The sequence below is a fragment of the Lycium ferocissimum genome, chromosome 8 (assembly GCF_029784015.1).
Source record: "Lycium ferocissimum isolate CSIRO_LF1 chromosome 8, AGI_CSIRO_Lferr_CH_V1, whole genome shotgun sequence".
Classification (NCBI taxonomy): Eukaryota; Viridiplantae; Streptophyta; class Magnoliopsida; order Solanales; family Solanaceae; genus Lycium; species Lycium ferocissimum.
The window spans coordinates 32,234,069-32,256,255 of NC_081349.1; the positions used below are offsets into that span (position 1 = coordinate 32,234,069).

Here is a 22,187-nt window from a genome sequence, read left to right on the forward strand (position 1 = left end):
TGTGTTACAAGTTATATATTCGATAATTAATGCCACAAAGGGGCAATTTTGGAAATATTTAACTTATAGTAAGAAATTTGTCATAGTACCAAAACCTATTTTACTGGTTGAGTTTTTTTCGTATTCATAGCTGAATGGTTAAAGCGCCCAACTCATAATTGGCAAATTCGTAAGTTCAATATATTTTTTTTTAATCAAATGATTAATTTATATTTGGGTCGTTTGGTAGAAGGTATTAGAGAAAATAATACTGGTAATTGCTTTGGTATTATTTAATCCCTTGTTTGGTAGTGTTTTCAACCTATGTATAACTAATAACCAATATTAGTTATACAGTCAAACCTCTCTATAACAACACTGTTGGGTCCAAAATTTTTCAGCTGTTATAGAGAATGGCTGTTATACACCTATAACAGCATTGACATTTAAATAATACTTCGCTGTTGTGGGCAAAATAGATGCATAAAATCTAATTTTCATTTATTTAATTGCCAAATTCTAAGCTTAATCACACTTTGTATAACGAAGGAAAACCGTTTAACGATGAATATATATATATATATATATATATATATATATATATATATATATATTATATATATATATATATATTTTTTGGTCATAAATAGTGTATTAAATGATCAAATATTTGGTCAAAATCTCTACTTTTATTATTGGTAATTATATATATTTTATTTTTATAAAGATGGTTAATTATTATGTTACCAAAAAAAGAAGATAGTTGTTATATGGGGGGTAATTTTACAAAGAGCGTATTGGTATAAATTTGGATGTTGCTGTTATAGGTGAAATGTTATTATAGAGAAGTAAAATATAACATAAAAAATCGGTTCCGAAAAAATTTGGCTGTTATAGAGAGGTGTTGTTATATGCGGGTGCCGTTATAGAGAGGTCTGACTGTACACCCTATTAAGTACTACTTAAACATAGTAAACCATGACATTAATAATACCAATACTATTCCTATTCTAATACACTGTATTCCCGACATTATCAATACACCTTATTCAGTACTATTATTATACTTATACACCCGATCGAACGACCCCTTAGTGCATACCTTATTTTTCAATTTTCTAATTTCATATTTTAGGGACAATTACCGGCTGTAGTTATCTTTTGGAAGGAAACATTAAGGTTGTTTCCACACCTATAAATTAAAGTTCGAACTGATGTGTCGTCATAAAAAATTCTAAACTTATCTGTTTTTTATCTATAATTTTCTTTACGTGATCTGATAGTAATTATTTTTTTTTGCATACATAGGAAGTGAATACTGTACTAGCTACGTGCTACATCTTGCACCTTTCAATATACCACACACTAACAGAAACAAGAATAGGGTAGTTAGGTAGGTACCTAACTCCAGCTATGATTACACATGCACTTCATCAAACCCCCAACTTCCCAAAGTCCAACTAGTTCAATTGATGTGGACAAGTGTAGCTATGTATTGAACAAGATTTACAAAAACTACCATCTAGGATCAATCTAATTAAACCACTGCAAAAACCAAAAAAAAAATTATTGTTCTTGATTCTTGAATACATTACAATTGTTTGTCTAGGAGAAAGAAGCAAACATGGAGGAAAAAGCAGGAAAAGAAGTGGAGCAGCTACTAGGGACGACAGTGGAGAATAAACAAGTAATATTCAAAGGGTACATTGAAGGAATTCCAAAAGAAACTGATATGGAGTTGAAAATTGGAAAAACAATGAATCTTGAAAAAGTATCAAAAGGATCAAATGGGTTATTGGTGAAGAACTTGTATTTATCTTGTGACCCTTTTATGCGTGGCCGAATGCGCGATTTCACTGGATCTTACATCCCTCCTTTCACTCCTGGAGAGGTAAGTCTCTAAGGATTTAACTTATATACACTGATATTGTCGAATTTCTTTTAGTTAGTTTAGTTTTACTTGTTATAGCAGGTGTCTGTAGTTAATTTTTTGTTAATTTTTTGGCAACATGATAGTCAAGCCAAATTGTTACCTACTGTACTATTAGCCTGTTTCGGCTTCCAACATCTGCTTATTTTGAAAATTATTTTTTGAAAAAGTGCTCTTGGAGAATAGCAGTTTGTGTTTGGTTAATCAATTTCAAACAAATACTTTGAATTATTAGAGCAGAAATTTGTGCTTGGCCAAGGTTGCAAAAGTGCTTTTGAGGAAAAGCTGTTTTTTCAGCTTCTCGAAAACAGGCTTTGCTGCTGTTGATCAAGAGCACTTTTTTTTTCCCTAGAAGCTTGAACAAACACCTCAAGTCTCCAAAATAGGCATTTTTGGCTTCCCAGAAGCTTGGCCAAACAAGCTATATGTCTTGTTACTTGCTTTATAGCAATTACAAATATGCCTCCATCCCAAACAAGTTTAGCTTGACTATATGAACGAATCCTCACGGTCAGTGTCACTCCATCTTAGCCCGTTTTGCAAAACTTGACCTGCTCTTAACATTGTGTTATTATTGGTTTAAATAGTGGTGCTGTTGAGCCTATTTGAGTCTTTATTTTCTTGAACACTTGCCAATCTGCCATTGTCATCATAATCCCTTTGGTCCTGGAAAGGTGAAAAGTTAGGTTGCTCGGATCATGTCGGAACCCTAATAAATGCACTACTTTTGGAGGATCCGACTCGCACCTGTCGGCATTCTTGAAGAGTTCGAACAACATAGGTGAAAAAGCTTTCTTTTTTTTAGCAAAACTGGATGTTAGTGTAGTTATGCCTAGTTTCCTATATGAAGTGTCATAAGTTCCATTACATTTATCTAACTGATACATTTGATGACAGGAATTTGAGTCTTCATGTTCTTTGAACACTGCCATTGTCATCATAGCTGGTTCCATTTTTTTCTGGAAAAGTAAAGTACATAGTGGATTACTGGATTTATATGGCTATGTGTGTCCGAAGTTCAGAACAATGGTCTAACAGATACACTTGATGGTGGTAAACCACATTTACACAACAATTAAGCTGCTCATTTTGAAAGCAATATATGTTGTCAGTGCATAAAAAAAAAATATGTCGAATTCTGGTGGCCAATATTTACTTACACCAGAAAAACCAGTTCTAGCAGCTGCATTTATAATTGAACTTTGATGTAGTGCAAAGATCACATGCTAGTATTCGACATTTAGTAGACATTCTTTTCTATTTTGTCTTAGCCATAAGTTTAGTGTAATGAAGTTTATTCCTATACACGCTTTTTGGAAAGGTAATTGAAGGATTTGGCGTCTCCAAAGTTTTAGACTCAGATAATCCAGACTTCAAGCCAGGTGATATAATCTCAGGTTTCACTGGTTGGGAAGAATACAGCTTAATATACAAAACCGAGCAGCTGAGAAAAATTCAGGTGGATGATATGCCTCTATCGTATCATGTCGGTCTTCTTGGTACGGTTAATCTTGAACATTTAGTCTCTCAATTTTTTATTAGCACCATAACATCCGTACTTATATTTTTTGTTTCTCTTCTTCTGAGCTTTTTGCAGTCTTGTTGTCGCATCTTTAGTATCATATTCGCTTATCACAAAACTAGTGTTTTTGTAAGTTCAGTAGGATGAACTTAAGAAATTATAAATGCTTTATCCATTTCGTTGTCTGAGTTATATCCGAAACAGAAAAATATGCAGTTTTTAGTTTTCTGCGCCAAAATCTCTTGATCTGCATTTTCCCTCAATACAAAGTTACTAATAAGACAATAAGTAAGACTTCATCTTGGAAGAGATCTATACCTGGAGTCAATTGCTCTTTCCCCATATAGTTTTTTTATGACCAAGAAACTTGTCTGGGGTTAACCCTTAAGTTCAAACACAGCCTTCGATACTCGGGGATAACGGGCCCGTCTCTCTATTCTTCTCTACTTAAATACCAAGCTTAGTTCCTATGGTGTTGGGCTCGAACCTGTGACTTAAGTCACAAGTCCCTCAATCTCTGCATCTTGAACTAAGCCCTGGGGGCAAAAGAATGGGATCATATAGGATGGACGGATTGCTTTTTCCCCATATTGTTAGACATGATTTTCTAGTTATATTATGATGTCTAATGAATGTGGACTTCATTCAGGCATGCCAGGTTTTACAGCTTATGCTGGATTTTACGAGGTTTGCGCACCTAAAAGAGGGGATTATGTTTTCGTCTCTGCTGCCTCGGGAGCAGTTGGCCAGCTTGTTGGCCAACTTGCGAAGTTACACGGATGCTATGTTGTAGGAAGTGCCGGGACAAAACAAAAAGTAAGTCTCGGATTTTCTTTTAGAAACATTTGTTGATTGTAACATCTCTTAGGAAGATGCATTGTCCTACCTATTTTATGTTGTTTCATGATTGACTGCAAATTCAACCACATATTATCAGGTTGACATATTAAAGGATAAGCTTGGATTTGATGGAGCATTCAACTACAAGGAAGAAGTAGACCTTGATAAAGCTCTCAAAAGGTGAGGAAAATGTCTAAACAAACTTCAATAACAGTTGGAAAGACATAAAGTAGAATAACTTAGAGCCATAGGTGGATTTAGGGTCGGTTATGTGGGTTCGAATAAGTTCATTGTTTTTTTGCTAGGATTATACATATGACCGGAAAAAGTCGAAATTCATACATACAATAAGATCACATTCATTCTGCTCTTAGCAGAAAGGCAAATTCAAAATTTAGAGTCAGTGAGTTCAGAATGAGTGTCACATGAATAGTACATTTTCATAGTAACGGTCGAATCTAACTCTTACTTTTACTTTGATTGATAGACATTTTCCCGAGGGCATCGACATATACTTTGACAACGTCGGTGGATCCATGCTAGATGCAGCATTGCTCAACATGAGGATTCATGGCCGAATCGCCATTTGCGGAATGGTATCTCAGCAAAGCCTTTCTAATCCACAAGGGATACACAACTTGTTTATGCTCATCACGAAGCGAGTTAAGATGCAGGGCTTTCTCCAGAGCGATTATCTACATTTATTCCCGCGATTTCTTGAAGACGTTACTAGTTTGTTCAAGCAGGGAAAGATTACGTATTTAGAAGATATGAACGAAGGCCTCGAGAGTGGTCCGTCTGCTTTTGTTGGACTGTTTTCTGGACAAAACATTGGTAAACAGGTCATCCGTGTCGCCCACCATTGATCTTAATGGATCCTCGGATTTTTTCTAGAGACAGAGATCTTACTGCTACCTCCGAGCTAGACGATCTAGTCTTCTGGTCTTTATTTGACATCTCAAAAAGGGACCATTTTTGCATTAGCAACAAGGCCTATGTAGACTGAGTTGTAAACTGATAAGACAATATTGTACTTGCAAGTTTCCCCGCAAAAAGCTCCCGCACCAACTCTTAGAAAGAACACTGATTTTTCTCTATAGTTAGGTAGTTTAATATATTAAACAAAATATTTAATAAGAATTAATTCACGCATTGTATCTTAGTATTACTAATTAATCACTGCATTGCTAATTCATGCATAACTTGTCATGAACCAAATGACTTCTTAGGCTATAAACGTTTAATGCAAACTAGCCACTCAAATGCAATAGGCTTTCCTCCAAACAACAGCCAGTTTGACCAAGCTTCTGGCAAGCCAAAAATACTTATTTTAAAAAAATTATGCTATTTTGTAGAGTTAAGGTGTTTGACCAAGCTATTTTTTTTATATAAAAAAAGATGCTTTTCAGTAGTAATAAAGGGGTTTTTTAGAAGCTGAAAAAGTAATTTTTTTCCCGGAAGCACTTTTGAAGCTTGATCAAGTACGAATTACAAATATTCTTCAAAATAAGCAAATTTTGAAAGGTTGGCCAGACAAGCTAAAATTTAGGTAAACTGCATTTTCTCCGTTTCAAAAGTTACCTGCATCCGGTATTTACTTCAACCCATATCAACTGTAACTATGGTTAAGCTAGAGAAGTTCATTGCAAATATATACCATTAATATACAGATATATACCATACATTTATTTATTGGCATAATACTTTAATAGACCCTTAAACTTGGTCTCAGCTGACAAGTATGCCCTCCATTTTTGAGTGTGCACAAGTAGGCACCTCAACATGTATAAAATTGAACACGTAAACACAAATCGACGTGACACACAAATTTTAGAGGTGTCTAATGATCATTTGTAAGTTGGAATATTCAACCATTAACAAAGGTCCTAGTTGAGTGTTACACTTGCGCACATCCAAATTTGGATATACTTGCGGTGAGGTGAAGTTTTGAGAGTTTATGTAAATACTTATTCGGATTAGGTGTTTAAGTTAAATCAATTCAAGTTACCATACTGAAAAAAATAAAAAAAATATTATCATAGTTAAGTGATATTATGAAGTAGAAATATACATTAACTAATACATTCTGTCCTATTTAAACTCTCGCTTTAGCTAAAAAAAGGAAATTATCCCTTAATAATTGCCATCCAAAACTAAAGTTGGCAATTATTCCACCAATACCCTTAGGGTAGTTCCTTTTTGGTAGAAGGTAATTCTTAAAAAAATAAAAACTAATTTTATACTATGTTTAGATACAAGGTATAAATTTATCCTGGATAAATTTATCCCTTGACCCGTTTGGACACAAAAATTTGTCACTAGGATATCCTTTATTTGGAAATTATACCTTCTTATCCCATTTAATTAAAGGGATTATTTTACCAATAAATGGGATAAATTAGTCCTGGGATAATTTCGACTATCTACCAAACGACCCCTTTGCATTAAAGTAGTTCCTTTTAGTTTTGCACAATTCTAAAAATAAAATAAAAAATCTATTAATAAATAGAGACAAATCAGTAGGTTACACCTTATATTAATTTTTTGTTAGGGCCCGTTTGGCCATGAGAAATTTTCATTTTATTTGGAAATCAAATGTTTGGCCATAAAAATTTCAAATATAAATTAAAGTTGTATTTGAAATATGAAAAACACCTAAAATCTTATTTTCACTTTCAATACATTTAAACAACCAAATATTCTTTACAAAAATAATAACCAAACGCAACTCCATCTCCAACTCCAACTTCAAAATTCCAAATAAGTAAAAATATTTGGTGCACAAACGCCTATTAAAGTTGGATCAAGAATATTAGCCAAGGGCCAGGCCAAATTTTTTCACTTTTATGTGAATATTATTTATGCCAAAATCAAAAAAAAAAAAAAAAGTTTCTTCTTTTTCCTTTGTTAACGTCATTTCCATAACTTTTATCCAATCACAAAACATTAAATTCTTCCAAATCAAGAATATTAGTAGGAAACTAAAATAGTATTTAGCAAATATTTATATTCCCTTCTCCCCCGTTTAATTATTTTTATTTTTTAATCTATAAACCCATTTCTCCCCTAAATTCCCTCCAAAATTCCCTAGCTTTTCGCCTTTCAATCTTCTTCAGGTTTTCTTCTTTCTATGTAAATGCTTATTATTATTATTATTATTTATACAGAATAAATGAAAAAAAAAAGTACTATCTTTTATCATAAATACTGTATGATCACTCTCTAATTGATTTGGTTTTTTAATTTCTGTCCCTTTAAATTGCACAAATGCGTGGCTTCAATTTTGTTATTTTTGGAATTAGATTGGACTAAAGGACACTGTCTCAACGACGTCGTATTCCAGCAAAGGTGTGTTTGTTACAAGGAAAATATTTTTATGACTCTTTTCGAGAAAATGACAAAAATGGTCCTTTATCTTCTGTAGTAGGTTCAAAATAGTCCCTTGAGTATCACTTGAGCAGTTTTGGTCAAAAGTGAGCACTTCTGGTCTCCGTCTAATATTTACCAAACTCTGATCGTTAAATTTAATTAGAATTGTGAAAGTAGAAATTTATATTTAATGGGAACTCACATTTGGAAGTACATCTTTTGTAGTTTATGTTATATTTAGTCTCCCTAGACCCCACGTTGTGGGAATACACTGGGTATGTTGTTGTTGTTATTATATTTAGTCTAATTTTTGTGTCTGGTATAGTTTTATATGTTGTGATTTCTGATATTTTGTAGTTTATGTTATTTTTTGTGTCCGGCATAGTTTTTTATGTTGTGATTTCCAAAACTTGTTTCTAGTTATTATTATTATTATTATTATTATTATTTTTTTTTTTTCACAGTTTCAGTTAAATTTGACAATTGGAGTTTGGTAAGTATTTGATGGAGATCAAAAGGGCTCACTTTTGGCAAACTTAAAGGACCAAAACTATTCAAGTGATACTTAAAGGACTATTTTGAACCTACTGCAGAAGATAAAGGACCATTTTTGTCATTTTCTCTACTCTTTTCACTTACAAACAAGAGTTTATAACTTTATATGACTTGCATCAGGTAGACACTGATTCTAATATCTAATACTACTAAAAGATATCACAAAAAATGCATTTTTGGTACTTTAAATGGCTTATTCTCCTGTTTTTAGGAGCTTCATATGTTACTTAGTAGATGTTTGCACATAAAAAAATTGTGATATTTGAAAAAAAGTAGTATTTGAAGTTAAGTTGGAAAAATATATTTGGAAATTGAAGTTGTGTTTGAACATTCACTTAACTTGAAAAAAAAGTTGAAATTTTGTGAGTCAAAGAATTTTTACCTTTTCAATGATTTAGTTTTCTCATTATGTCCTGTTTTTCTTATAAAACATTTTTGCTCATATCAAACTCACATGGTGTAGCTATCGTGTTTTCTGTGTGAGATCAAGTGGTTCTTGGACAGAGCTTTTGCCATTTTTCTGACTTGGATTTTTGAATTTAGGTGGGAAATTTGTTTAATAATTGATGACAGCTCCAAGGGGACCTAGACCAGGGAATGTACCACCCAATTATAATCCTAATGCACTTGCTGATGGAATGCAACATTTGCAAATTAATAGACTGAATCACCCACCTACAAATCCCACTGGTGGTCCTAGGCCTAGCGCAACGCCTTTTGGGCAGCCGCAGGCACCCTCTTTTGCCCGTGGCCCCCTTGCGAATCGTCCAGGACCTCCTCCACCTGGCACATTCCAAAGGGGTCCTCCACAGACTACATTGCCTCCAAATATAGTTTCTAGACCAATCGGTCCTGAGAGTCCTGCCATTCGACCACCACCTGGTGCTTTGCCTTCTGCACTAGGTCCTCGTGCCAGCCCACCAGGACCTTTTGCAGCTTCAACAGGTGCTCTTGTGCTGCCTTCAGGTGTTTCTAGTTCAGCTAGTAATGGGCCACCTGCACTTGGTCCGGGGACAATGCAGAGTGGACTGCATTTTCCTCCTCCAAGCAATACAATGAGGCCACCAGCTGGAGCTCCTCCTTCTCAGCCTCCAGGGATACGTCCACCCTTTGGCAGTCCACCAGCAAGCACAACGTCAGTTACTACACAACTGCCACCTCCATTTCTGGGATCAACTCATAATATGTCACCTCCTTCAAGTTCATCCCCATTTGCATCACCAGCCCAAGCCATGCCGCCTCCTATGGGTGCTCCTTATGGAATGCAGACATGGCAAACGCAGCCCCGACGGGTAAATTATGTTTTTTGTACTTCTCCAGCTTTTGGCATGCTTTGTGTACTATATTTCCAATTCAATATGAGGTACATATGCTGAATTTACTGGGTTTATAGGTTGCTCCGCCTTCTGCTGTCCCTGGTTCAATGCAACCACATATGATGTTTGGGATGACATCTCCACATCCAAATCAAGCAGAGGCTGCAATAACTCCTATGGGTCACGCTGGATCTGTATTAACTGGTCAATCAAGAGTTGATTCCAGTCAAATTCCGCGTCCAATTCCAAATTCTGCAGTAATCTTGCATGAAACTCGTCAAGGCAATAAAGCCAACCCCCCTCCGGTAAACTATATCTTCATTGAGCTGTGCTTTTCTGTAAATAATATTCCTAAGGCATTATAAATTTTTTGTATAAATTTACTACTTATAAGAAAAAAGAAGAAAAGGTTCATATTAATTGAATTTTCTTTTCCTTGCTCTTTTTCTATTATCCTTCTACTTTCCCTATCTCCGTTGAAGCCTGCCACCAGTGACTACATTGTTTGGGACACTGGAAATTGCAGCCCACGGTACATGAGGTGTACTATTAATCAGGTGCTGACCTTCTTCACTTTTGTTATCTGTACATTACTATTCCATCTAATCAATTTTGTATATTTATACCTTTCCCTCGTCCACCAGAAAGTGCAAACTTATTGACCAAAAATTTGTGACCATGAGAACTGATTGTAGATGATTGTGTCCTTGTTAATTGTTCAACAGATTCCATGCACCGTTGACCTTTTGACGACCTCCGCAATGCAGTTGGCTTTGTTGGTCCAACCCTTAGCTCTTCCTCATCCGTCTGAACAACCGATTCAAGTAATTCATCCTTTCACCTTGTAAACATTATAAATGTACTGTGTCAGACAGAGCCATAGTTCTTGCCAGATATTTCATATTTATCTTGTTTCCTGTTGTCAGGCTTCTGTCCATTTGGATGTATGTTAGAAATTATAACTAAAAGAATACATTTCTGTCTTTTGATGTCCAAGAAGAACTTTAATCTGTTATTCAACATAACGTTCGTCGTTCTCGTCCTTGTATTCTTGTTTGTCATTTGTAAATCTCTCAGTTCTTTTGTCAAAATCTAAGGGAGAATTGATATAGAAATAGCTGATGCTATGACTGCATAATTTATAACATAGTATGCTTTAAAAAGTAGTGGTCAATGAAGTGGGTGCAAACCTTGGAGACTAGGGTTTGAATCCCAACATAGACAAAATACACTAGGTGATTTCTTCCCGAGTGTCTAAGCCTTGGCAGGCAAAGTTATCCGATACCTGTACTGGTGAGAGGTAACAAGTACATGGTGGTATAGTGGAGAAATGAATGCTTGTATTGGTGCCTTTACCTTCTTCTCACACGAACTGTTGCATTGTTTGATAGGTTGTTGATTTTGGGGAAAGTGGTCCTGTTCGTTGCTCTCGCTGCAAAGGCTACATAAATCCTTTCATGAAGTTCATTGATCAGGGAAGACGTTTCATTTGTAACTTATGTGGTACGAGTGAATTCTTTTCACCAAAATTATGTGATATCTGGAGTTTTGCTTCTTGATGACCTCTAGGGTATCATAATTGAATTCCTATGGGCATGGAAACACAGACTCGGACAAGGGTGCGAGTCTGACATGTGGGCATGACAAAGTATAGGATGTATAGGATATGAAACGGCAAACATTTAAGCATAGAATTTTCATATCCTAAGTCTGCTCGAATTAGTCCTTTTTTAATAATTTCTAAAGAACATTCTTACTTATCAACTGAGCCATGTGAAGCATTACTCCTTGCATTTCACGCGAGTCAAAAGAGAGAAAAGTACCCTAATAGATGGTACTTTCTGGACAAAGTTGAGGCATGTTGATGAGTCCCACTGTTTGGGCACTGGGTTTGTGTTAGAAAATTGATTCTAGTGTTAAGCATATAATTGACAATCTGTTTCTCTGGAAAATATTTGGTGGTAATATATTGGCAGCAGAAATTTATATATCCAATGACTGGTTTGATGCTTGAGAATTATTTGGTGGTTGGATTGGTGCAAAATATATTGGCGATTGTCTCTGTATTAGTGCCTCCTGATTTGGGTATCTAATGAGTTACTCTTGCTTCCACTCAATTAACTGTGCAAGACACATCTTTTTGCTTCCAAAATTACTTTTCCTTTTAGATAAGTATAACTGCAATATAACAGGAAACGATCAAATTTCATGATCAAAGACTGGGAATTTTACTTTTCATAGTGCAATAAATCCGAAAAGTATAAGAAACACGCTAATAAATAGCTGCAACTGATAAAATTAAGGCAGAAACTGAACTTGAAAACTCTTACCAATTCCCAAATACTGAAGTTTGAATGAAATTCTGAAGTTTTAAGTTTTAATTCAATATGCTTGACATCTTTTTGCAGGATATACTGATGAAACTCCTCGGGATTATCACTGCAACTTAGGTCCAGATGGTAGGCGTAGAGATGCTGATGAAAGACCAGAACTATGTCGAGGAACTGTTGAATTTGTAGCTACTAAGGAATATATGGTTGGTGACATTTTGGTGGACTTTAGTCTTTAATACTGAATAAGTTTATTGAAGTAGAGTCATTTAAAATTTACATTCCAAGCTTTGCATAACTTGATTAGGTGGAATGGTTGGACGAGTTTATTTAAGTAGAATCAGTTTTTAATTGAACTCCAAGCACAGGGTTATCGTAAACTTGAGAGAACAAAGAATTTCCGACTGCTATCTAGATTTGTTTGATATTTAGGGAAGCTAGCACATCACCTAATACTTATATCCATTGCAAATATTTGCTAATGTATATATTTTCAGCAGTAGTTCATTAGTATGTACTTACTGTTCTATTGCCAATTGACAGAGTTGTTTATTGACGGATAATTCATGCTTTCCGCTCAAGACTACTCTTTGTTTATAGTTGTTTCAATCAGCTAGCAATTGAAATTTATGCACTTCTTGTTCTTGATGCAGTAATTTCCTCACTATATATGATGGTAATGTTTTTGATTTTAAGTGATAATTTGGAATTTTTTTTCCAGTTGCGTGATCCAATGCCTGCTGTATATTTCTTCCTTATTGATGTCTCCATGAATGCCATACAAACTGGTGCAGCTGCAGCTGCTTGCAGTGCAATAAGCCAAGTTATTTCTGATCTTCCCGTAAGTCTGTCGATTTATTACTGGTAATTTAATATATTAATAATTGGCAATTTCTTTACATTAAAGACAGATTAGAATATGGCCTTTTGTCTTTTCGAGTTTAAATCCTGGCGAAACAACTTCTTTCATACTAAATTTGTTGAAGTGACTCGAAGTTCAGTTTTATGTAAGCATGTTCAAGCAGCTAATTTTCCCTTTTTCCCTTTGAGATGGTGACAACGGTTATTGAGGTTATTGATTTGAGGAAATTCCAGTTTGTCTTGAGTCCTTTATAGTGCATTATTATTGTTTGTTTATTTTTTAATGCACATCATTTATGGAGAGAGTATGTGAGCCGTCTCTAACGTTGACAACTTGATATTGCAGGAAGGTCCTCGGACATTTGTTGGAATTGCTACATTTGACTCGACTATCCATTTTTACAATCTAAAACGTGCACTACAGCAGGTTTTACACTTTGGGAATTCATTTACCCTGCTAGATATAGCTACTGTTCCTATTAAATAAAACGTACTTTGGTAGAAGTGTTTGATACACCTTGAAGTGGGTTTTCTCCTATTGGTATGCATAAACTAATTTACTTCATAAATGAAAAGAAATGATGGTATTTTTTAAGTTTAAGACTGATACCATACTACAAATTAAGATTGTGGCAAGTGGTTTGATGTACTTTGAAGTATAAGTGCATGCTCATTCAATCATGAAGCTATTTTTTTGATCCTGAGTCTGTGTTTGCAGCCATTGATGCTTATTGTCCCCGATGTCCAAGATGTTTACACTCCCCTTCAGAGCGATGTTATTGTGCAACTCTCAGAAGTTAGTCCTGCAAAATGTTGACTTTCTGTTTATTTTGAGTCTACTTTTACTGAAAGGAAATGGCTAAAACATATCAGTTGTGCTCAGTGAAAGTGTTACCTTTTTGCATTTCCAGTGTTGTCAACATCTAGAGCTTCTCCTTCAAAACATCCCAACAATGTTCGAACATAACAGGACTGCTGATTCAGCTTTTGGTGCTGCAGTCAAGGTATGAATACTCTACATGATAAACTTGGGATAATCCGTCAATAATTGCTGTTAACAAAATTAAAGAGACAGGACACAAACCATTCACCAATAAATTTGTTAAGGCCATCAGTCACTCTCTTATCACATGGTAAGAGGATACTCCTAGCTTTCCTTTGGCATCCGCAGGCGTCCACTCGGCCATATATTACCCTATAATCTTGGAACCTATGTTGCTCTGCCTCTCCAAAAATGCTCCTGCACCAGTGTCGGATCCTCCTAAAATTCACTACTTTTCGAGGATCTGACACGCATTCGACGGCATTTTTGAAGAGTCCGAGCAACATAGCTTGGAACCATCTCAATGGCAATTTTGACAGTGCTATTAAAAGCCATAGCTTTGTCACATAAAACGTCAGAACAATGTAAAGCCACAAACTTGTTTGGATTAAAAAATTCAAACCTTTAATGATTTATTATCTACTTTCTGTTACTAAGTACTCTGTTCCACTGGTTATCAAAAACTAAGTTCTTTGTTCCATTATCCTTTTGTAATGAGAAAAGTATTCTCCCGACTCTCCTTAAAGTTAGCTATTAACTCTTGGCTTTGAAGATACATGCAGCTCTCTAGTGTGTCAGATCTGCTATTTGCAATGCACTTGTCATTAGTAGTTAGACAAAGAAATAATTTTCATGCATGCACATTGAAATAAAGAAGATTTACGGCTAGTGAATGATATATAGACATTGAAAGTTTGAGAAATGCATTATTGTGTTACTGCATACAGGTGAGTGATATAAGTCAAATCAATTTTGGAATAACAAGTTGACTGTTTTTGTTATTTTCTTCTTGTTATTCTAGGCTGCTTTCTTGGCAATGAAGAACACCGGAGGGAAACTTCTTGTATTTCAATCAGGTAAATCACGAAATATAATGAACCTTCATTCACATGTACATACTCTCCTATCCAATCAATTGGAAGTGAAAAAATCACTTGTCTTTGTTGGACCATTTACACTTAAAGAGGGAATTGACAGTATTGTTGGGTCTAGTGCTACCCACTTCTTTCATAGCCCTCTTACTTGAATGGATCGACACTTGATGATGGTTGTTCATCTGGAATTCTTCTATTTCTATTTAGGCTTGATGGATAAACCACTCTAAAGTGTACCCATTCGACCTGTGGAACCCCTTAATTCATCAAACTTCTAGATTTCAGGGCTATACTCTCAACTAATAGTTATTCCGTCAATGCTGCTTTTCTTGCTTTGGTTCTCATGTAAAGGTGGAAAAAAAAAAACACTCATATTGTGGATGCGAACGCCTCCATGTAATGCTGCTTCCTCGTTCCGTTTGTTGGTTTAGACACCTGCAAGTGAATTCTGAAGAATGATGAGACTTTGTGCTGAGACATTATTGTTTCTGTGTAAATTAGACGATGCATGAACTGATTAAAAATTGTTTAAGTAGCAACCAGGTTGTGTTTCTGTAATATAGTTAATAACCTAGCGACCAATTGCATAGATCATAGTCTGTGTATTTTCTTGTATAATATCGTGAGTTCACTATACTTGCTGTGTTACAGTCTTGCCTTCTACCGGTGTGGGAGCCCTTTCTGCTAGAGAGGCTGAAGGAAGAAGCATTGTATCAGCTGCTGAAAAGGTAAAATTGTTGCATTTTCTACTTTTGACCTTTCTAACTTTGAGGCAATATGACATTGATGTATGATAGTTGAAAAGTTGCATGATTCCTTTCGTCGACAGCTCAGTGGAAGTATTCCTTCTATAAAATTAAATAGTGGTTCTGTCTTGTCACAGTAGTTAGCTGACTTCTCAATCAAATTGAACCAGAATTTATTAAGAAAACTGTTGTATGTAAATTAAATTTCAGGAGGCTCACAAATTGCTCCAACCGGCAGACAAAACCTTGAAGACAATGGCTATCGATTTTGCTGAGTATCAAGTGAGCTTTCACTTTCTGCCTCTGGAACACTTTTTACTTACACATAGCTAGACCTTCTGTATGCCGTTAGATCTTTTTAAATTCATTTGCCTACCCCTGTTGATTGATTAGATCTCAACTCCTTCAGGTCTGTGTTGATGTGTTTCTTACAACACAATCATATGTAGACATTGCTTCCATTTCTGTCATTCCTAAAACTACTGGAGGGCAGGTATGTTTGGAGTTGCATACAGTTCTAGGTTGTATTTCTCCAAAATGTTCTTAGCACCATAAACATTTGTAATAGTCGACTTATGTATGTTCTCATTGCGGTTTCATTTCATGCTCCTTCAATAATTTTTGTATTTCAAGCCTTGGACCTTAATTTTTTCTCTTATTTCAGGTGTACTACTATTTCCCTTTCTCTGCTATTTCTGATACTGCAAAGCTTTACAATGATCTTCGATGGAACATTACTAGGCCTCAAGGGCTTGAGGCAGTAATGCATGTAAGATGCAGTCAGGTATCTTCCTTGTTTTCTAGATTCTTCTGTGCTCCTCTCTAAATGATTAGCAGCAACATAATGCATTGATGACTACAGAAATGCAAAATTCATGCTGGATTTGTTTCTTTTGTAGGGTCTTCAAGTTCACAAGTACTCTGGAAATTATTGTAAACGAGTTCCATCAGATGTTGACCTACCAGCGGTTTGTTTATCTACCTCCTTTCTCCTGGATAGACTTTTATGCCCTTTTCTGAGAAAACGGGGAGAACGAGCAGAATAACTAGCATAGTTGGACAATGACAAAAGAAGTAGACACGTGAAAAAAAGATTAAATTAGACATATCTATACCATATTTAAAATATCCCTGGCAGATCTTTTGAGTTTGTCTGAGACTTCCATAAGCTATTTGACTTTTATCTTATTTCTGGCCACAAACATGAGCTCCTTTTGTACTGATTTCTGGTATTCTACTTTTCCGTCCCTGCCTGAGCTACTCAGTTTGGTTCCATCTGAGTTGACTCTCTGCGAGCCTTTGATTTTTTCTTCTTTTTGCGGGGAGAGGATTTGGACGTCAGGCGAAAAGAGGCTGATAAATCTATTTTCTGGAGATATGTCTAAGTGCAGCCTTTAACACTCCTTTGTGTGTCATTCCATACTGAAAACTGTTTGCAGATATTAGGAAATAATCCTCATGGTGCTTACAACTTTTAAATTCAAGTCAACATCAATGCATCGTTATATTCTTGACCACTAGAGGGTGCAGAATGGGTAAATGTGTGGCAAGGATTAGCTATAATAGATTATAAATGGGCATGTACACAGAATTTTTGAACGAGAAGTAATTTTCAAATTCATGTGCGTGCTTTTCTCTCATTACGTTTTTACTATCTGTTCTATAGGCTTGTAACACTGTCCCTTTTTTTCTCTCATCATATCACCCAAAAATAAACCTCTAAACTTTCTTTGTGGGCTTGTCTGTTATTAGGTCCTAATTGATAAAGGATGGACCTCATCCGTGTTATACATATTAATAACTTAATCAATCATTTAATGAATTGATTACTCATCAATTTCAAATCAGTTAGGACTGGCTTATAAATCTCTATACTCATTTCACTCTATTCATCAGGTCATAATTTCATTGATATGATTTTTTTTCTTAGAAGTAGGAATACTGGAAAACCTTCTTCTTTGTTTCAGCACCTTATTTTTTGTAGTATAGTTGTATCCAGTTTTGCCTTTTCTTTGGCTGTGCATATAGGATACCTATGTTCCTTCCGCTCAATTGCTATTACGTGCTTGTGTGACTTAGATTTCTGATTTAATGTGGTCATATCTAACAGAGCTTTCTACCATGCAGATTGACTGTGGCAAAACAATAATGGTGACGTTGAAGCTTGACGACAAATTGCAGGATGGTTCAGAATGTTCTTTTCAGGTTCAAATTAGTGGTCTTGGTCTGTCTTGAATAATGTGTGTTAGGGTGTCTCAGAATGGTTGAGGGAATGGGCTGTAGAGTCTTTTTATGGTTTTGGCCAAACCTCACCTTGAGCTAGCTTTCTGGTTGAGTCGGGTCCAGGATTCATTTGCCGTTCATTTGCTTAACATGGTCTCAGAGTTAGACTTATCATTGTTGTATTACCCCGTGTTGGACCATCATATTATGTTATTCAGGCACCCAAGGGTGTGGCCTAGTGGTCAATGAAGTGGTTTGAGAACCATGAGGTCTCAGGTTCAATTCCCAGCGGAGGCAAAAACACTAGGTGATTTCTTTCCATCTATCCAAGCCTTGGTGCATAGAGTTACCCGGTGCCTGTGCTGGTGGAAGGTTGCAGGTGCCCCGTAGAATTAGTCGAGGTGCGCGCACGCTGGCTCCGACACCACTGTTATAAAAAAAAAAAAAAAAGTCTCTTTTCTCTTTATATGGTCTTGGGCAATCCTCATATTGTGACCTAGCTTTTGGTGCTGAGTATGATCCAAGTTTCATTTTTCTTTACAATGGGTGTCTGGTCTATCTTATATTGCATTGTTCCTCTTCTATTCCCTGCCCCAACCTTTCTGCCCCTTTTCCCAAGCTGCAGCTTGATGGCTATTTACAACAGATTTTTTCCATGTCTCCAGTGTGCTCTCCTTTACACCACCATCTATGGCCAAAGAAGAATCAGGGTTTCAACTTTCTCTTTGCCTTGCACCACTATGCTTAGTGAACTGTTTAAATCAGCTGACTTGGATACCCAATTTGCTTGCATCTTAAAGCAAGGTACTGATACTATATCATAAAGAACACATATTTCTCAAGTACAATTTCTTCCTCCCCGTACCTAAATTTTCTGTATTAAAGTTAACCACTCACTATTGCCTAAAGTTTAATTGCATAATATTCTTCTTTATTCTCTGCTTCTTTTTTGCTTAATTCTAATCATACAGATGACTTTTATCTCTCATGCAGCGGCCAGTGAAGTTCCAACAGCTCCTCTCCCACAAATCCGAGAGCACGTGACAAACCATTGCATCAACATTCTATACTCTTATCGTAAATTCTGTGCTACTGTCTCATCCTCTGGACAGCTTATTCTTCCTGAGGCGCTTAAACTGCTTCCTCTTTACACACTGGGTATGTATTCCATTGCTTTTAGCCAAGGCTTTCATTTCCTAATGATTTTTTATGGAGTTGATTTATCCATACAGTTAATTATTCATTTTACTCTTTGCTGGAATTTGCTGTTTTTATCTTTTTATATTTTGATTAAAATGTCCATGTTCCAAACAATCCTCCTCATTTAATGTTATTCCAATTGGAGGAGCAATTAGTCCTCTTTATTATTAGTCTATCAAATGCAGCTGTGGCTAATGCTAATGGTAGTGATTGACGATGTAATGATCGCTTGTGGTTGGATACAGTGAAGAAAGTAGTCTCAAGAATGGCTGCATAAATGAACGATCACCCTGTTTTTGTCACTAACAGATATATCAGTGGTGAAGCCAGGAATTTCACTAAGGTTTTCAAGGTTTACTACACAGCATATTGGCCTATATACACAGTATAATTTCTATGTACTCAGCATATTTTTCCAATGAAGGTTGGTCCAACTGACCACCCACTGATGGATATGTGTGCTTAGCTACAGAGTCATGTCATTCTATTACTATGCGCATTTAGCTTTTGAATGAGTTTTTATGTTTTGTTGCATCCCGAACCGCCAACTGTGGTTCCCTTTGCTACTGCAAAGACTTGTTGAAGGAATTGCATGTTGTGCAAAACATTATGTTAAATAGATCTACTAACACAAGTTTTCCTGATATTATTTCAGCTCTTGTTAAAGGCACGGGATTGCGAACTGATGGACAGATTGATAATAGGTCCTTTTGGATTAATTATGTTTCCCCACTGTCCGTTTCATTGGCTGTCCCTTGGGTGCTCCCTAGATTGATAGCCATTCATAACCTCAATACAAAAGTAGGGATTATTCTTGTATTATGGACTGCATTTCCTTTTCTTCTTGCTTTTCTTTCAAGATTTATTTTCTGTTTTCATTTCTTACATTTCACTTTCTGTCTCTGAACTTGCAGGAGAACGAGGAATCTCTTATTCCTCCTCCTATTCCACTTTCCAGTGAACAGATTAGTGACAACGGTATCTATCTTCTCGAGAATGGCGAGGACTGTTTAATTTATGTTGGGAACTCTGCAGATCCTGGTGTTATGCGTCAACTGCTAGGCATTTCATCTGTTCAAGAAGTTCCTGCACAGGTGATTTTACGTGGCTTCACTATTTTGATGTAAAATGAAAACTGTGGTAAATACATGTAAACATCCTTAACACCTGTGCTCCTAGGGACGAGAATATGACAAAATGGTCCTTTATCTTTAGTAGTAGGTTCAAAATAGTCCCTTAAGTATCAATTGAGCAGTTTTAGTCCTTTTTAAGTTTGCCAAAAGTCAGCACTTTTGGTCTCCATGAAATATTTACCAAACTCTGATTATTAGATTTAACCTAAACATTTAACAATCAGAGTTTTGTAAATACCTGATGGAACATTTAATCAGAGTTTTGTAAATACATGAGCCTGAGAAGGTGCATTAAATATGTATTTTTTGTTAATGCATTTTGGTCAAACTATATATGTACCATGTGTCTCGACAACGGAGTTAACGATGTTATGGAAAATGAAGGATGAAGTCATGGAGTCTAAAATATCCCCCAATTTTGAGTGTTTGATTTTGGCCATAATCCTGTAACAAAATTTTCATCTTGAAAGTCAAGGCTTGTCCTTTTTAGGTTTTCTCCTCTATAGGTCAGAGATGGTTCTCAACTGAGTTTACCTCTCGTAAATTATTCTGCTCATAATTGTCGACGATGCTCACATCGTATGGACCAAAAAAAAAATCAATTTTTTCTCCCTTGGTGGACAGGATAAGAAACTACTCCAAAACTTATAAGGACATCTGTCCTACAAATTTGACGGTTGGGACCGACTTTTTCCTGTTATTTTTGTAGTTTGTTCTGCAGCAGCACGACACATCCACTCTCTAAGAAGCTCAATGAAATCATTAATGAAATTAGACGCCAAAAATTGCGCGGACACACCAGTATGCAGACACCCTGCCTTCTTTTTCACTTCTGTTGTTTGGCATCGCCATGTTTGCTACGCGGAAGTCGAGGCCGAGATGCGTTTTTGGAGGAAGAGAGAGAATGAGACGTCATTTCCTGGAGTGCGTGAGAGTTTGAGGCGATGGTTTCTCGTTTAGAAATTGATTACTTGTAAAATCAAAATGGAGATTCATTTAATTAGATATGTTATCCTTAGCATGTCCACCAAATGGACATCATTTGATTTGATCTATGTTATCACTTAGTATGTCAGATTTCTGATGTATTTTTATTTTGGTCTTGGCAGCTTAAAACTATCATTTGATTCATCAGGTTTGTTATATCATACCCATCTTTATTTTCTTCCGGCCCCTCCCAACGGATTATTTTAAACAAGGAAACAAACAAAAAAGAACCCTTTTCTAAAGGAGTTCTACCATGAAAAACAAGCAAGTATCGTTTTATGCATATTGTTCTGAAAGAAGGGGAAATGGGTCCTGAATTACCATATTATGTGGATGATCTACATAGATTTTCCTCTTTTAACCAAGTGGACTATGCTCTCGAACTCTTCAATGCCGTCTACCTTTCTGCGCAATGTGGATCCTCACAGACACTCTACTCCTTTGGAGGATCCCGCTACGGCGGGACTATACATTCGGGCTTTGTCACGTGGTCAACACTATATATGTATGCATAATTCTTCATATGAGATCATACGGATAACATGAAGGATGAAACTGCAGCCATCTGTGATACAACGAGTGTTTGATTTAATGCAAATCCGTAACATAAAATTTTCCATCTTGAAAGTCAAGGCTTACCTTTTTGGTTTCTCCTCTATAGGTCCGAGATGGATATCATTTCCTTACCTACATTCAATTATTCTGCTCATTTTTCATCGCGTCCTTTTTGCCAAAAAAAAGCATCAATTTTAATATTTTGAACGAAGTAACTACTTAAATGTAATAAAAATCGGACCTCTGTCTGTCAAATTTTGACATATTACCTCTGTATATTTTTGTAGGAACTTGCAGCAGCACGACAATTACTGTGTAAGATAAATATCATTAATGAAATTATTCATCTTTGGTATTCTCCTACTGTTTTCTTTTATGTTTTGGAAATTCTTTTCACTTCTGTTGTTTTTTCTCCTATGTTTGGCCGGACAAGACATTCAAAACTTCCGTATGTCGATTTCTGGAGGATCCATCCATCGGCATATTCAAAGCAAAATGTCCGAGCAACATAAGTTGTTCATAAATTTTGATTATAAAAGGGGTTACTTGTGAAATCAAAATGGAGATTCATTTAATTGGTTTTACCTGTACCCATTGAAAATCCAATGGACATCATTTGATTTAGGATATGTTATCACAGTTTAGATGTCAGATTTCTGATGTATTTTTATTTTGAGACATTGGCAGCATTTAAAATGAATGAAAAAAAGATGGTCTCTTGTTT

The 22,187-nt window shown here is 35.9% G+C and overlaps 2 protein-coding genes across 4 annotated transcripts; both read left to right on the plus strand.

Moving 5' to 3' along the window:
• The first annotated feature begins 1,352 nt into the window (after positions 1-1,352).
• LOC132068068 (2-alkenal reductase (NADP(+)-dependent)) lies at positions 1,353-5,425 on the plus strand. 2 transcript variants are annotated; one of them, XM_059461532.1, is made up of 5 exons: positions 1,353-1,870; positions 3,231-3,408; positions 4,090-4,247; positions 4,369-4,451; positions 4,759-5,425. In XM_059461532.1, exons 1-5 carry the CDS (start codon positions 1,604-1,606, stop codon positions 5,135-5,137), a joined length of 1,065 nt encoding a protein of 354 aa, XP_059317515.1. In that variant the 5' UTR covers positions 1,353-1,603; the 3' UTR covers positions 5,138-5,425. The 2 variants fall into 2 exon arrangements, with proteins under 2 accessions (XP_059317515.1, XP_059317514.1); XM_059461531.1 differs by having other exon boundaries at positions 1,357-1,870; positions 4,081-4,247.
• Positions 5,426-7,237: 1,812 nt separating this feature from the next.
• LOC132068071 (protein transport protein SEC24 B-like) lies at positions 7,238-20,704 on the plus strand. 2 transcript variants are annotated; one of them, XM_059461534.1, is made up of 24 exons: positions 7,243-7,387; positions 7,574-7,619; positions 8,739-9,487; positions 9,589-9,816; positions 9,994-10,068; positions 10,237-10,335; positions 10,903-11,014; positions 11,920-12,047; positions 12,563-12,682; positions 13,049-13,129; positions 13,421-13,498; positions 13,614-13,706; positions 14,547-14,601; positions 15,271-15,347; positions 15,576-15,647; positions 15,775-15,858; positions 16,030-16,149; positions 16,265-16,333; positions 17,493-17,570; positions 18,254-18,392; positions 18,582-18,746; positions 19,444-19,589; positions 19,703-19,882; positions 20,631-20,704. In XM_059461534.1, the coding sequence occupies exons 3-24, from the start codon at positions 8,762-8,764 to the stop codon at positions 20,664-20,666; spliced, it is 2,961 nt and encodes a 986-aa protein (XP_059317517.1). In that variant the 5' UTR covers positions 7,243-7,387; positions 7,574-7,619; positions 8,739-8,761; the 3' UTR covers positions 20,667-20,704. The 2 variants fall into 2 exon arrangements, 1 of the variants encoding a protein (XP_059317517.1); XR_009417309.1 differs by lacking the exons at positions 19,444-19,589; positions 19,703-19,882; positions 20,631-20,704 and having other exon boundaries at positions 7,238-7,387; positions 18,214-18,392; positions 18,582-18,720.
• The last annotated feature ends 1,483 nt before the right edge of the window (positions 20,705-22,187 follow it).